Genomic DNA, 17,021 nt, shown 5'->3' with positions numbered 1-17,021 from the left:
CAGACATTATGCAACACCCATTAAAATCATTGAGTCATCTGTGTTGCGTACTGACACTAGCTGGTTCATTGTGTGGCCCTCTGTCTGGGCTCGGGAGTTGGGTCACCTGGAACCCAAGTTTCAATAGATCACTCTGGGCTGGGTAGGTCATCTGGAACCCAAATGTCATTAGATCCCTTTGGGAGTGTTGGGTCATTTGGAACCCAAGTGTCTGGTACTTAGTTTACCAATCTACCAATTCAATGATTATTTCTATCAGTTTTGACTGGCAATACCTTGAAGAAATAATGCTCCAGTTCATTAGGGAGGTATATTGAAATTTCAGACTAACCTATTATCAAATCTCATGCTGCCTGAACGAAGAGTCATTTGGGCGGTACCTAGCAGCTTTTTCCCCACTCCTCCAGCCTTGATTGATCTCTCCCTATACCCCAACAGTAAAGGATCTGTCAACCAAGGCCAGCAGAAGCCACCAGGGACCACCTCAATAACGTGTCGTTTAGGCAACCTAAAGTTATACAACCCTCTGAGTTTACCAGCAACTGAAATATCCAGCGACCACGTGGAGAAAACCATAAGCAGATACATTACTCCTACAGTGGCCACTACAGGAAAATTGTGGTATTACATCACACAGTTCTCCATTCTGATCATAGGAAGCTGCCCCCTTCTCTGGATGGCCGTGGGCTGAAGCCCATCCAACATGGCGGACAAACATTTGCATAAAAACGTATAAGACAGACTTGTCACCAATCTGATTAAATTCCAATGTTTTTTATTTCACTGGAAGTTAAAAAAAAATAATATTATCCCAACAATTCTCCAGCCTGTGCAAAATGGCAGACTGGGATTGTACAATAAAAAAAAAATCTTTAACAAAACAAAAAAAAAAAACAATTTATCTTCAGTCATTTCTTTCATAAGAAACATTCTCAAAGAAAATTTACACCAAGCTTTTTACAAAGCATGTTATAAAAAAACACAACAATCAGTCCACATTTGCGCCATTTATACACAATCGCCGTGCCGGCTCTGCTACATGCACATTGAAGCCATTCACAATGGCAGTTTTGTCCTCCTTAAGACTCGAGTCCGTTTAAAAAAAATAAAATAAAAACAATGAAAAATAATTTAAAGTTTTCAGTAAGACTTAAAAAAAACAAAAAACAAAATTGCGTTCCGTGCAGCGCGGCTCGTACCTCCAACACGTTAGTGTAACAGTGTCCGTTGGTTTGGAATAGGGGGGGGGGGGGGAGGAGGGGGTCCGGGCAGTGTTAGGGCCCCCCTTACAGTCCTGACCACCACTATAAATCCTTCAGAATATTTCTGTCCTGACAGTGGGCCAGTGCTGTCTCGTGATCCGTGAGGCAGCGCCGCCCCCTTCAGTCTGTTATGATGTCACAAGGGTTGAGTCCCTTATTCTTCGCTTCTTGATATATCCTTTGGAAATCCCTATACCGGGGCGCACACCCGAGCCGGGGCTCCCCAAAGTGCATGCGTCCGGTGAACAAAAAGTCCCCCGAACCGGCTTTCACGCCACACTCCAGCAGCGTCTGAACGTGTCCCGCCCAGCCCCCACCTTCTCTGCTGGGCTGAAATATCTTTGTTTTCTGTCTATAAATTTTATCCACTGAAATATTTATGATGGATTCCTGTTGCTCCGCGTTGCTCCCTACTTCCGAGATGGAACCCTTGACCACTGCAAAGACAAAAAAAAAGAATAAAAAATTACCAATAAATCCACTAATGACATACACAGTGCTTACATTTAATGGGTGTAGTCATCTTGGCCCCACATGCCCCCCATATCTTGGCCCCACATGCCCCCCATATCTTGGCCCCACATGCTTTACACTGCAGCACTGCTTGGTCAAATTAGCTCGTGTGTTTATAAGCCATGGATTGAAAAAAAACAAAGTAATAATGTCAGAACATACACAACACCTACATTTACGGTAGTTTTCATGGCCTACTATGCTTTACACTTCAGCACTGCTTAAAGGGGTACTCCGGCCCCAAGACATCTTATCCCCTATCCAAAGGATAGGGGATAAGATGTCTGATCGCAGGTGTCCCCCGCATGCAGCACCCACCTGTAAGTACTGTCGGAAGCACTGGAGGCTCTCAGTCTTATGCCTCCCGACCACGGGGCTGGAGTATAGTGACGTCACAACTCCGCCCCCGTGTGCCGTCACGCCCCGCCCCCTCAGTGCAGGTCTATGGGAGGGGGCGTGACGGTTGTCACGCCCCCTCCCATAGACTTGCATTGAGGGGGCGGGGTGTGACGTCACATGGGGGTGGAGTCGTGACGTCACAATACTCCCCCCAGTGGTCATAACGCTTCACACTCTAGCGCTGCGAAGTGCTCATAAAGGTGGGTGCGGAATTAAAGATTCATATATCTTATACATCTTATAAGATATCTTGGGGCCGGAGTACCCCTTTAATCACATTATCTAATGTATATAAGCACTTGGTTTACTAAACCACTGAATGTTACTGAACTGTATGTAAACATTTTAGATTTTGTGTATGTTACAATGGGTATAGCCATCTTGGCCCACCATGCTTTACACTGCAGCACTGGTTGATCACGTTACATAATGTTTATAAGATGTGGATTACAAAACCAAAAGTAATAAAAGATAAAATTAGAGTCTAAAATGTACATGATACTCACCAAAATCACTAATGCACACGGCTAAGAGGACCTCGGTGTCGCTGCACGGCCGGCAGGGATCTGGAATAACAAAAGACAAGATAAGCGGACGCCATATAATGGGGTCTTTCACCACAGTTTGCTGCTTCGGCAGAATTCCCTCATCCCGCATTGTATTTCACAACTCGAAGCGAGGAATTCAGGGGACGGAGCCGCAAAACAATCACAAGATTTACAGAGAAAAAAGGAGGATTGATGTAAGTTATGTAGCCCATGCCGGGCGAGGACACAAGTGGCGCATTGTCTCACTACACAAACTTTCATTACTGGTACAAGGGGGCAAAAAAAAAAAATTTATGAAATAACCCCACAAGAAAAAATGTATAATATTTAAGATATATAATACTTATAACAACAATAAAAACAACTAATAACAATTATTAATAAAATAAATATTGCTAAAAGTAAAAAAAAACTAATAAAAAAAACACTAAATAGAAGTAAAAAGCACTAAACTAAATAAAGTAAACAAACAATTAAAAATAAATCAATCCACCATCCCCACTTGAAGGATCCCTTGATGATAAGCCAGTTGGTCTCAAAGTGTGGCCCTCCAGATGTTGCAGAACTTCAACTCCCAGCATGCCCGGACAGCTGATGGCCATAGGAGACTATACTATCTAAGAGCGTAGTAGAAGGCCTAATTATCATTGTAGAAGACCCAACTTTCTTAGTACAGGACAATGACAGACTAGAAGACCCAGCTGCCTAAGTGCATAATAGAAGACGCAATTATGGTAGAAAACCCAACTATCGCAGTAGAACACCCACATACCCAAGTTCATAGTGGAAGACCACATTAACCAAACTATCTTAGTAGAGGACCATGTCAACAGGTTAGAAGACCTAAATATTTCCATGGGAGACCAACATACCTTAGCGCATAGTAGAAGACCCAATTATTGTGGAAGACCCAACTATTCATAGTACAGTACAATGACAGACTAGAAGACCCAACTAAGGGCATAATAGAAGACGCAATTATGCTGGAAAACCCAACTATCGCAGTAGAACACCCACATACCCAAGTTCATAGTAGAAAACCAAACTCTTAGTAGAGGATTATGTCAACAGGTTATAAGACCTAAACATTTCCATAGGAGACCAACCTAAGTACATAGAAGACCAAAATGATCATGGTAGAGGAGCAGACTATCTTAGTACAGGACCATGGCAGAATGGAAAACCTGAAAATTTCCATTGGAGATCCAACTACCTGAGTGTAAAGTAGAAGACCCAACTCTCATAGTAGAAGACCTAAAAGTGTCCATAGGAGACCAACATACCCAAGTGCATAGTACAAGAGACTTTTATGGTAGAGGACTCAACTATCTTAGGAGACCATGTCAGACTAGAAGACTAAAGAATTAGTATAGGGGACCCACATACCAAAGAGCATAGTAGAAGACCCAACAACCAAGGTTGAAGACCCAGACATCAGAATAGAAGACCTAAATTCTCAAGGAGATCTTTTACCGAGATGGTTGGGACTTCCAATATGGCACTTAGGTAGTTGGGTCTTCTATCTAAAAAAGGATTAGGTCTTCTACTCTGATGACTGGGTCTTTAAAGGGGTACTCCGCTGCTCAGCGTTTGGAACAAACTGTTCTGAAAGCTGGAGCCAGCAGCTCGTGACGTCATATTCCCGCCCCCTCACGACCAATCCCCTCAACGCCAGTGTATGGGAGGGGGCGTGACAGCTGCAGCTGGCAGCTCGTGACGTCATAGCCCCCTCACGACATCACGCCCCGTCCCCTCAATGCAAGTCCATGGGAGGGGGTGTGACAGCCATCACGCCCCCTCCCATAGACTTGCATTGAGGGGGCGGGGTGTGAAGTCGTGAGGGGGCAGGGCTATGACGTCACGAGCTCCCAGTGCCGGCTCCAGCGTTCGGATCAGTTTGTTCCAAACGCTGAGCAGCGGAGTACACCTTTAACCATGGTTAAGGGTCAGTCTATATTTTCTGATGACACATTCCCTTTAAAGAAAATGGTTTACACTTCCACCTGCAAATTCACAGACACTGTATAAAAAGAAAAAAAAAATTCTCTCCTGGATTAGCACCTACGTCTCTCCCAAGTAAATCGCGGGGATTAGGTTGTGAAATCATGCAAACTATTTCGGTCACCTGACGAAGCCTGACTGGATTACACAGGATCCTGCCGGGGGAACCATGAACACAGACGGCTCTGCAGAGGGTGACTGTAGGTCAGTTTTTTCCCAAACTATAGACCTGTTGCAAAACTACAACTCCGAGCATTACAGGTATCTAGATAAATATATGCAGTTATTCCATGTCTTTAAGACCAAAGCAGGTTCCTTAAACTGCAGGTTGCAGCCCGCCCTCCCTTGGGGCTTAGTCACTTGTGATTTAAGTGAGCGACAACTTACTCCGAGAAATGCATCACAGTTGTTTCAATAGACGGCTGACTGAAGGGCCCACAGGCGGACTCTTATCTGACAGCACTGTAATGTGCGCCAATTCAGGAGAGAAAACACCTGTCGTGAGAGCAGATGAAGATAATCCTCTCATAATGCACCTTTCGCCCTACAGTATGGCTCTGTACTATATGGTCACCACTGAACGAGGTCCTTGGCCCATCTAATGGCTGGTGTACACAGCTGTACCCATCGCCTATAAGCCTTAGGCCCTATCATGTGGCTCTGTACTATATGGTCACCACTGAACGAGGTCCTCGGCCCATCTAATGGCTGGTGCACACAGCTGTACCGATCGCCTATAAGCCTTAGGCCCTATCATGTGGCTCTGTACTATATGGTCACCACTGAACGAGGTCCTTGGCCTATCCGATGGCTGGTGTACACAGCTGTACCCATCGCCTATAAGCCTTACGCCCTATCATGTGGCTCTATACTATCTGGTCACCACTGAACTAGGTCCTTGGCCCATCCGATGGCTGGTGCACACAGCAGTACCCATTGCCTGCCATCGGTTAGGAAGGCACTGCGGACACTTGGAAGCAGAAAGGTTTGTGTCAGGGCGGACGCATGCAAATTTCCCCCTGGAAGTGGCCGAAATCTCCACTCTGGGTTATCCTAACAAGAATCCATTCATGGCACTGAAAGGAGCAGAGCTTTACTGCGTCTCCCTACAGCTCCGGAGACTGTAACTCAGCCACCGGCCGGATAATAGCCGCATTGTGCCGGTCAGCTGCCAAAACCTACTGGGAAAATTCTTTATAAAAAAGCTCCTGACTGTATCCTTAGGTAACCTGAGGCATCCCCTCCTCATGGCCCCGTGTAGGCCCCTGAAACCACCGCTCGGCCCAGCAGATGTAATTACAGCGATTCTCACAAGTCCCAGCTGCTACGGGAGACGCGGCCTCTGATCTTATGAAGAATACGGCAGTGAGGATGGTGACCACACGTGGTGGTATAGTGGACGGGGCGATGGTATCACTGACAACTGATCCCAAGTTATACTTTAGAGCTGCACTCACTATTCTGCTGGTGGCGTCACTGTGTACATACCTTACATTACTTATCCTGTACTGATCCTGAGTTATATCCTGTGTTGTACTCACTATTCTGCTGGTGGGGGTCACTGTGTACATACATTACATTACTTATCCTGTACTGTTCCTGAGTTATATCCTGTATTATACTCCAGAGCTGCACTCACTATTCTGCTGGTGAGGTCACTGTGTACATACCGTACATTGCACTGATGTGATGGGAGATGATTGGTTCATGACCCCCCGGGGGGGGGGGGGGGGGGGATTAGGTCTTGTGGCTTAACCCCCCTGAGCACCTGACGGCTTATGGCCATTGAAATCCTAAAAAAGGAGGAAGGAAGGCGGGAGCAATTCATGGGCAGTCTACCAAGAAATTGGCCTGTTCTTCACGATAGATACAAAACGATCATCACACATTCCAACATCTTTTACCAAAGACATCAACAATCAGCTCATCCTGCCATGTGGAGTAAACCTGGATGGGGGGGGGGGGATAAATAATTCTGCTCATATTAGTCTGATCGCCTCCACAGACATGGCCAAGCCCTGCCGAAAATGGAGCAACGCCACTATTATTTCTATTAGGATAAATGTATTAAATTTTATGGAAAATTCCTTTAAAAGCAGTGTTTCCCATACTGATTGCAAAACAACAGCTCCCAGCACGCACATGTTGGGAGTTGTAGTTTTGCAAACCAGTATGGAGCCATGAAAGACTGAAGGCTGTCAGGGCATGCTGGGATTTTTTGTTTTTGAACCAAAATAGACTGAAGGCTGTCAAGACATTTCCAATAATATGGACTCTGAGAAGCCGCAGTGGTAGCAGTTGCGCCAGGACCCGCATGCCAGAGACTGTTCTACAATTCTGCCACAACAGAAAAAAAACTCTTGAGAACTTCTGTATGGACACAGTATACTAAAACTATGCTGGGGGTGATGGGGCGGGGGTCCTCTTGACTTCTTGTCTTTGGTCCAGTTAACTCTACAATTGCATCTCAAAAGAAGGTAAATCCTCTCCTTGTCCAGACAATGCCCCCGGAGGAACCACAGGGACCTACAATTGTATAATAATGAGTAACCACTACAGCTTCACAATGAGGGATTAGCACCTATTCACTGAAGACCCCATTCATGTGGGTAATCACCCCCCCCCCTATATATACAACAAAAGTATATAGAAATGTACATTCTATTCCCCCTCCCACCGAGTAAAAGTCACTTTGCTTTCGCCACCGTCAGAACTTAAGTGGAAGGAAACGGCAGAAGATTCTTATCGGGGATGCCGCGATAACGACGACCGGCTCCTGCCAGATCTTACAGAAATTGCAAAAACAACCACTCGAAATAATCTCCCTCCTCGCCTGAGGCTGCAATTACCAGATTGCAATCAAGATAAGGGTTAACTTCCTAAACTCTCACAAAAAAAAAAAAAGAAAGGGAGGGGCAATCATTGTGGGGCTGGATAGGCATGATGGCACTTGTAGTCATGGGCACTTCACCTATAAGACAAGGGTACGCCCTGACTCACTGCAAAGTTTAGATCAGTGTTTCCCCAACCTGGGTGCCTCCAGCTGTTGCAAAACTACAACTACCAGCATGTCTGGGCATGCTGAGAATTGTAGTTTTGCAACAGAGTTAGAAGTGTTTTGCAGAGAGGTCCTTGTACAGCCTTCTCCTCCCTGGCATAGACAATCTTCTCCCTCTCAGAGATTAGAGGAGAGGATATCTTCACAGCGTGGTCAGAAGCAGGAACAGTTTGGGCATGCTAGGAGTTGTAGTTTTGGGATAGAGATAAGTGAGTTGCAGAGAGGTCCTTGTTCAGCCTTCTCTCTGGCATAGACTATTCTCCCTCTTACAGATAAAGAAACTTTTTTTCTTCACCCTATCCTCACAGCGTGGACAGAAGCAGGAACAGTCTGAGCATGCTGGGAGTTGTAGTGTTGCAACAGCTGGAGGCAACCAGGTTGGAAAACATTGGTTCAGAAAAAAAAAAAATTTGAATAAAATAAAAATGTTTACCAATAGGTAACCCAATTCATTACGCAATAATTAGAGCATTATGTTAAATCATTTCTAGTTTTTATTAGACAGGGTACAGTACGGACTGCTTTTGCAATAAAAAATTTTTTTATTTTTTTATATATATATTTTTTACTATTTATAACTTTTTGAATTTTTTTTTAAATTCAATGTATTTAATTTATCTTAATTTTATCTTTTTTTTTATTTATTTTTTTGCAGACCACACAGCTCTTCACCATGTGCCCAAAACCCCCCAAACTTAGAAAGTGTCATGGAGTTGCTAAGCAAACTTTGTCACTTAAGGCAAAGATGGGGTGGGGGAGGGGAGAGAAAACAAACTTTTGTTGACTCTACTGGACCATAAAATCTAAAAGCAATTGAGCCATTTTCCCAGGTCTAAATAAGGAACGGCAAATTTTCCACCATCTAGTTAATACGTTACAAAGAAATGGCCCCGAGGGACACGGGCCGAATGTCTTTCACCTGGAAAGGTCAGTTATATTTTCCTTAGATTAATAATCGGCGTCTAGCACAGTTACTGAGTAACATTTGCCCCAAAATTCAGTTAAAAATATTTTTTCTAAATTTACTACCATTTCCACATCCGGCCACTAGGAGTGCTGTTGCTACAACTATAACTCCAGTAGGCAAGAATGCATAAATGTATAGGAATTTTAGGGTGCAACCTAAAAATAACAAAAAGAAAAATCCAAATAGAACACCGAGACAGTAGAGAAACCGGGACCAACCAAAACATGACAGCCGGGTCCTAATTCCAGGACACTTTACTGAAATGTCACTCGGTGTCATCCACCTTGGGTGTGTCGCACAAGCAGAGACACACACCTCAATGGCCGTGTTTAGATCCTGTAAATTACTCGCACTGGGCTGAGTCAGACTCACTCATCAGCCATAATAATCAACCTGCCCCGGACTACACTCACACTCCACAAAAGCCTAAATTACTACTATTATGGTATTTGAAAACTGGGTGTGGGCCGTGTTGTAAAACAGCGTAACAGGCTATTAAGTAGGGATCATCGAGGAGTTAATGGAGCCGGTCACCAGTTTTGTAGCACTTATAACTAGGTCTGATGACATCATCAGAATTAGTAAGAGTGGAAACAGACATAGAAGAGGTACATAGAAGAACCCCCTGAAAAAGCCGAAAGATAAATGGAGCTCTCCTGTAGCCAATCAGAACTTAGCATATGAACCAAGCTGATGACATCATCACATCTAAATCAGAGCGATGGTACACTATTAGAGAAGTGCATATACTCTTTTAGGGTTGTACTAAACTATGGATGCAGACTATCTAAGAACCCCCTGAAGAAGCCAAAAGATAAATGTAGCTCTCTGGTAGTCTATTATGTTAGCATATGAACTAAACTTATGACATCATCACATCTAATAAGAGCAGTGATTTTCTTCTAAAGAAGATATACTCTTAGTGTTGTATAGTATGCATCCATAATTTAGAACAAGAACCCCCAGAAGAAGCCGAAAGACAAATGAACCCATTTTTAGCCGATCAAACATTAACATGTAAAAATTAGGCTGATGACATCATCAGATCTTGTAGGAGCTCTCCTGTAGCCAATCAGAAGGTATGATGACATCACATCTAATAAAGAGTGGAGGTGTATATACTCTTAGTGCTGTATAGTTCACATTAATGACTTAGTGCAAGGACCCCCAGAAGAAGCCAAAAGACAAATGAAACCCCCTGTAGCCAATTTTACGTTAACATGTAAAAAGTAGGTTTATGACATCATCAGATCTATGAATGAGTGCTAATACTCTGTCAAAGTGCTGTACTAAACCATTGTTTTCCAAACAATGTGTCTCCAGCTGTTGCAAAACTACAACTCCCAGCATGCCCGGACAGCCTTTGGCTGTCCGGGCGTGCTGGGAGTTGTAGTTTTGCAACAGCTGAATAAACACTGTTTTAAAACAACACTGTACTAAACTATAGAAGCAAACTATACAAGAACCCCCTGAAGAAGCCGAAAGATACATGGATCTCTCCTGTAGCCAATCGGAGGCTGGAATATAAACTAAGCTAATGACATCATCAAAATGATTAAGAGTAGAATAAAATGGTGCTCGGCTGACGTAGTACTATGCAATAGAGAAAAACTATACAACACCACCCAGAAAAAGCAGATGCACCCAGTCACCATCGTGTAGCCAATCAAAATCCAGCATTGATGGGTCAGCTGATGACATCATCAAAATGAGTAAGAATCGAATCAGTACTAAGTTATGGAGGTAAACTACACAAACACACCCATATAGCCATAGTATGGCTGAATCTTACAATACTGAGACCCTTCACCGGTCTGGGGGTACAGTAAAGACCATGTTGGTGAGATACAACTATAAAACCCCATACTAAATAAAATAAATGAAAATAAAATAAGGAAAGTTTACATGAAACCAAGTATTTTTCCAGGTTCCCACAGCGCCACCTAGCAGCAGGCCAGAGTATTACAACAGAAGGTAGAAATCTCTGGTGGCATTGAGGACGGACAGGAGGGAACGGAGATTTGTATCTTGTTGGTTTCTTCCAACCTTACCAGAAATGGCGTGCAAATCCGAGAGCGTCCTCTGGCTTATGAGTTCGTACTGGAAGCCGGCGATTTTGCGGCTAATGTCCAACTGGGGCGTGGCTTCGATGAACAACCCTCCTTGGTCCAGGCTAAAGCAGTGGACCTTGTGGGGTTGGTGGTCCCCGTCCCGTACTAAAAGCTTCAGTTCTCCAGTTTTTTCCAAATAAATATTAGCTCCTTTGGAGCCTACGAAAGGTTTGATACAAACAGTGAAGTGCTGGGAGTTCGAGGCGACGGTGTTGGGGCGCAGGTTGACGATGAGCGCCCCCGTGGGGTAAAGCCATTCCACCGAACCTTCCGAGCAACGCAGGTAGACTTGTTCCACATCCTTCTTGTGGCTCTCGTGGGTCAGTCCGCTAGGGAGAAGGAAAGAGGACAGTCAGTACACAACGTTGTCTCAAAAAACACCATAAGATACAATGTAACAGGTATCGTTCACAGTTAAACACCTCCCATACCCTAAGAACGTGCAGATACGTAAAAAAAAACGCAATATGCTTTTAGCTTCTTTGGGAACCTAATCCTAAAAGGGTTAACACCTTCTGGATTTTTTTTGGCGATATCAATCTCCTATACATGCAGATACGTAGACGACGCAATATGCTTCTGGCTTGTTTGGTAACCTCGTCATAAAGGGTTAATACCTATGGAACTTTTTTTTTTTGGTGTCTTTTCATGTTATTCCAATTTACCCATAGGGAATCCTAAAGAGACTATGATGTCACCGGCAGGCAGACGTTTCGGCGCAAAGCAGACGGTCGCACCTTCCAGGTGGAGGAATGCTAATATTTGCAGAGATGGAGCGGTTGTCTACGGTTTAGAAGAATGTAACAGTTGAGACCGTATTCGTCGTTTTAATTTTAAATAAAATTTTAATATTTAAAAAAAAAAAAAAAAAATTATCAATATTTGTTTTTGTTTTCAAAAACAGTTTTCTTATATATTAAAACAGTCAGTTAAGTCTTAACTTTTTGGTCTTCAAACTGTGGACCTGCAGCTGTTGCAAAACTACAACTCCCAGCATGCCCGGACAGCCTTCGGCTGTCCGGGCATGCTGGGAGTTGTAGTTTTGTAACAGCTGGAGGCACAATAGTTAGGGAAACACTAAAAACTTTGTAGTAGTAACCTCGTCTTAGCACGGTAATGGTAGATTTGTGACATCTGGAGGTCCACAGTTTGAAAAACACCATCTTAACAATTAAAACTATACCCCTCCCCCCCCCCCCAAAAACAAAAAAACAAAAAAAAAAACTACAAAATATTTTGGGCTACACAAGAGTTTGCACACTCAAGTCGCCCCCACCCCCCCAGGCAATCTCCTGTATACACACCAGCGCTCGCTCGGTGACCCACAATCAGCTCCTGACCTTTAATGATAGGTTTCTCCTCGGTGCTCAAATTAAAACCAAATTTCAAAAATAAAAATACAAAAATTTTAAATAGAATTTCAAAATCGAACTGTTAAAATGTAGCACTTACATTTTTTTTTATTATTTTTTTTTTTTATTAAAGACACATGAAACCACAAGAGAAGTTTAATGCCAGTACGTGCCACTCACTCATTTCTGTCACCCACTTCTGACTAATTTCTCGGAATATGCCACCCACCGCCGGATCGAGGAAACACAAGATCTGTCAACTCAACTCGAAATAAAAAATTCTCAAAAAAATTAAAATAAATTAAAAAAAATTAAAAAAAAAATCAGCATTCTTCTCCTTTACGAACATCTGATAATCAGTGTTTTTTTTTTTGCCTCGAACCTTGAGCTGAGAAGAAGAGGCACACGGGACCCCCCCCCCATCGCCCCCCCCCCCCCCCTTGTCCATCAGCTGGAGGTCATAAAACCCTTCAGGAGACTTGAAGGAAACAGCAGCTACTTTATAGACTGGTTAGTCGGGGATTGACTTCTTGTCGGAATCTATTTTATACTTTTTTTTATTTATTTTTTTTTGATAACTTTTTTCTGACTTTACACCCCCCCCCCCCAATCCTAACTTCTTAAAAATCAAAATTCCAAAAAAATTATTTTTTTTTGGGTGTTTTTTTTCCCTCTAGTTCCTTTTGATGAGAAGATGAAAAGGAACCTAAAAAAAGTGCCACCTCCCCAGGCTTCACACCACCAAGGGTCTGTCTACAGCTGAGACCCTCTCTGCAGGGGGTAGGGGGGTGGGGGGGGGGGTTAATAAATGGAGGTGCCAAATTGCTTCCTTACCTTCCTTTCCAATTGCACATGTCACTGGAGTATTGCAATGAGGTCCCCCTGCCCGTGACTATCACCATGAAGACGCTGAGCAGGACCCTCCTTAGCATGGTGGCTAAAGTCCCAGCCAAGAAATCCAAAAAAAGTACAAAAATAAAAGAGTTTAGGAGGCAATAATCCAGGGGGGGAGGACAAGGGCAGGAGCAGGGTTTGAGGACATTGCCCAGCGCAGGAGGGTGGACTTGATTCGGTTTAGCCAGGAGCTCCCAAACTTCTTCTCCCCATCACTTTAGGACGAGCGATCTCCTGGGTCCAGGGCGTTCGGTATCCGCTGCCTCGTACAACAGCGACCTCCAGCACCGCAGCCCGAGCGCTGTAGAGTGAGCGGCGCAGCGCGAGCGATCCGCACTCAGCGCAGCCGGCCCCGCCCACTAGGGGCGTGCCCGGAGGAAAAAGTTGTGCTTTTCTTCACAGCCGCCGCCTTCCTCATGAACTTTTTGCACACTCCCTCTACTCTGCAAGGAGCTGAACACTGCTGCACTGTCTGATGGACTTCAGTCTGCTCTGGAATGCACTTTAGTGAGTGCTGGAAAGGAAAAAAAAAAAAAACATAAAAAATAAATAAAAAGACTGATTTATGAGATTTATGACAGGTTTAGGAAGAATTGTTTTTCTAGGGGAGAAAAAAAAAAGTGTCAAGAAAGCGGAAGAACGAGACTTTTAGGAAATTTAAAGTAAAGAGTAAAGTTGGGAAATGGCGCCACGCTTGCCCTCAGGTTGTGTGTGGTATTGCATCTCGGCTCCATTCAACCTGACGACAAGAATCAGCTATGGGTATAAGGCAGTGTTTTCCAATCGTGTTGCAAAACTACAACTCTCAGCATGCCCGGACAGCCTTCGGCTGTCCGGGCATGCTGGGAGTTGTAGTTTTGAAACAGCTGGAGGCACCCTGGTTGGAAAACACTTCCCTATACGCATAGCTGACTCTTGTCCTCAGTTTGTGTGCGGTATTGCAGTTCCAGTGAAGTTGATGGAGCAGAGATGCAATACCGCACACAACCACAGAGCAAGAGTGGCGCTGTTTTTCGAAAAAAAAAAAAAAAAACAGACATGCTTTTCTAATCCTGGATAACCCAATAGGCTAGGTTCATGTTGCGTTTAGTGCGTCATCCCACCTGATGAGGTGTTTTAGGATAGTGGAACTAAGTGACGCGTTTCAGGTGCACATGACACATTTTGGTATACTGTGTAATACAAAGTATAGTGGAAGAAAGTGGGGCATTTCAGGTGCAAATGGCACCCTTAGTTATATAGTATAATACAAAGCATAGTAAAGCAAGGTGACACGTTTCAGGTGCACGACACTCTTAGTCATATTGTATGACACAAAGCATAGTGGAGCATAGGGACGTAACACTTAGTCATACAGTATAATACAAAGCATATTGGAGCAAAATTACGCGTTTCAGGTGCACAACACCATTAGTCATATAGTATAATACAAAGCATAGTGAAGCAAGGTGATGCGTTTCAGGCGCACATGACACCCTTAGTCATTATGGTACTACACAAAGCATAGTGGAGCAAAGTGATGTGTTTTAGGTGCACACGACGCCCTAAGTCACACAGTATGATACAAAGCATAGTGGAGCAAAAGGACGCATTTCAAGTGTACGACTCCCTTAGTCACAAAGTATGATACAAAGCATAATGCAGCAAAATTGATGCGTTTCAGGTGCACTTGACACCCTTAGTCATTACGGGATAATACAAAGCATAGTGCAGCAATGTGACACGTTTCAGGTGCACATGACACCCTTAGTCATACAGTATGATACAAAGCAAAGTGGAGCAAAGCGACATGTTTCTGGTGCACATTAAACCCTTAGTCATTACGGTATAGTACAAAGCATAGTTGCGCAAAAGGACGCGTTTTAGGTGCACACTACACCCCAAGTCATACTGTATGATACAAAGCAAAGCATAGTGGAGCAAAGCGATGTGTTTCAGGTGTACATGACTCCTTTAGTCACACAGTATGATACAAAGCATAAAGCCACAAAATTGACGCATTTCAGGTGCACTTGACACCCTTAGTCATTACGGTATAATACAAAGCACAGTGCAGCAATGTGACACGTTTCAGGTGCACATGACACCCTTAGTCATACAATTTGATCCAAAGCAAAGTGCAGCAATGTGACGCATTTCAGGCATACATAAAAACCCTTAGGCCCCATTCACACTACGGAATTCTCGCGGCAGAATTCCGCAAGCGGAGATTCCGCCTGGCAGCTGCCACTGAAGATACTTCGGCGCTAGGGCCGCGGGGCACTGAGCCGTCACCATTGACGGCTATGGTCCGCTCGCGGAATCCACGCAATGAATGAACATGTTCTTTCTTTGCGTGGAACACTATCAACGGCGGAAATGTCCGCCGCTGAAATTCCGCAGTGTGAACGGATCTCGCGGAGACCCGCCTGGAAATTCTGCGGCAATTCCGTAGTGTGAACAGGGCCTTAGTCATACAGTATGATACAAAGCAAAGTGACATTTTTCTGGTGCACTTTAAACCCTTAGTCATTATGGTATAATACAAAGCATAGTGGAGCAAAGTGACGCATTTCAGATGCACACTACACCCTAAGTCATACAGTATGATACAAAGCATAGTGCAGCAAAGTGACATGTTTCATAGGGAACATGACATACTTAGCCTTACTGAATAATACAAAGCATGGTGGAGCAAAGTGACGTGTTTCAGGTGTACATGACATACTTGGGCATACTGTAAAATACAAAGCATAGTGGAGCAATGTGACGTGTTTCAGGTGCACACGACACCTTTAGTCATACTGTATAATGCAAAGCATAGTGGCATAAACTGACACATTTCAGATGCACATGACACCCTTAGTTATACAGTATGATACAAACTATAGTGTAGAAATTTGACGCGTTTTAGGTGCACATGACACATTTTGTTATACTGTATAATACAAAGCATAGTGGAAGAAAGTGGGGCATTTCCGCTGCACATGACAACCTTATTCATACTGTATTATACAAAGCATAGTGGAGCATTTTGACGCATTTCACATTCACATGACACTCTTAGTCATACAGTATAATACAAAGCATAGTGAAGCAAAGTGACACATTTCAGATGTACGACACCCTCAGTCATACGGTATGATACTTAGCATTGTGAAGCAAAGTGATGCGTTTCAGGTGCACATGACACAATTAGGTATCCTGTATAATACAAAACATAGTGGAGCAATGTGACGCGTTTTAGGTGGTCATATGTCACTTTGTTCCACCCTTCTTTGTATCCTGCCCTCTCTATGATGGAATCATAAACATTGAATTGATCCTTTACTACAAGACGACCAAACACTTATTCAGAGCTGGTGCTTGGTTCTCCTTCGCTATGAGCAAAAGCTCTGTTTACTGCCCTCACCTTGTGTTCTAAATACCCTTGATGAGGAATAGTAGCTTTTTGATGTTCCTCCCCAGCACTCACATACCCCTGTTGCGCCCCCCCCCCACTAAGTACACTGAGACGTGAAGTATCTCTTCTGATCCCCCCCCATACACATGAACATGTGTGACCATTAGCTCTCCTGATCCTCCCTCCCATACACATGAACATGTGTGACCATTAGCTCTCCTGATCCCCCCCCATACACATGCATGTTCGGCTCAGTGAGCGTGCATATGTTTTAGAGTAAGTGCTACAGACAAAGAGCCAAAGATTGGGGCAGTTAAATCCAACATGCTAGACCCTTCTGGTCCACAACATCTGCCATAAGGGGAGATTGGGAGGCCCTCATACAATTAAATGGTTGGCCAACCCCACCACAATCCACCAGGTGCAGCCAACACTTATCTGACGTGTACAACCCGTTTTAGACTCCGGACGACACCGAGTATCTTGAAGTCCAAAATGCCGGACATTCCCATATGCATTAGAAGGACAGTGGGT

General features: G+C 43.9%; 1 protein-coding gene across 1 annotated transcript; it reads right to left on the bottom strand.

The window, feature by feature from the left end:
- Nucleotides 1-769: 769 nt before the first annotated feature.
- On the bottom strand, nucleotides 770-13,535 carry METRNL (meteorin like, glial cell differentiation regulator). Its single transcript, XM_056550261.1, has 4 exons — nucleotides 13,046-13,535; nucleotides 10,800-11,188; nucleotides 2,681-2,740; nucleotides 770-1,699 (listed from the first exon to the last, which is right to left on the bottom strand). Exons 1-4 carry the CDS (start codon nucleotides 13,141-13,143, stop codon nucleotides 1,383-1,385), a joined length of 864 nt encoding a protein of 287 aa, XP_056406236.1. The 5' UTR covers nucleotides 13,144-13,535; the 3' UTR covers nucleotides 770-1,382.
- Between the last annotated feature and the right edge of the window lie 3,486 nt (nucleotides 13,536-17,021).

This window comes from Hyla sarda, chromosome 13, assembly GCF_029499605.1.
Source record: "Hyla sarda isolate aHylSar1 chromosome 13, aHylSar1.hap1, whole genome shotgun sequence".
In the NCBI taxonomy this organism is placed as follows: Eukaryota; Metazoa; Chordata; class Amphibia; order Anura; family Hylidae; genus Hyla; species Hyla sarda.
Note: the sequence above shows the minus strand (reverse complement) of the source record. Positions and strands in the feature narration are given on the sequence as shown.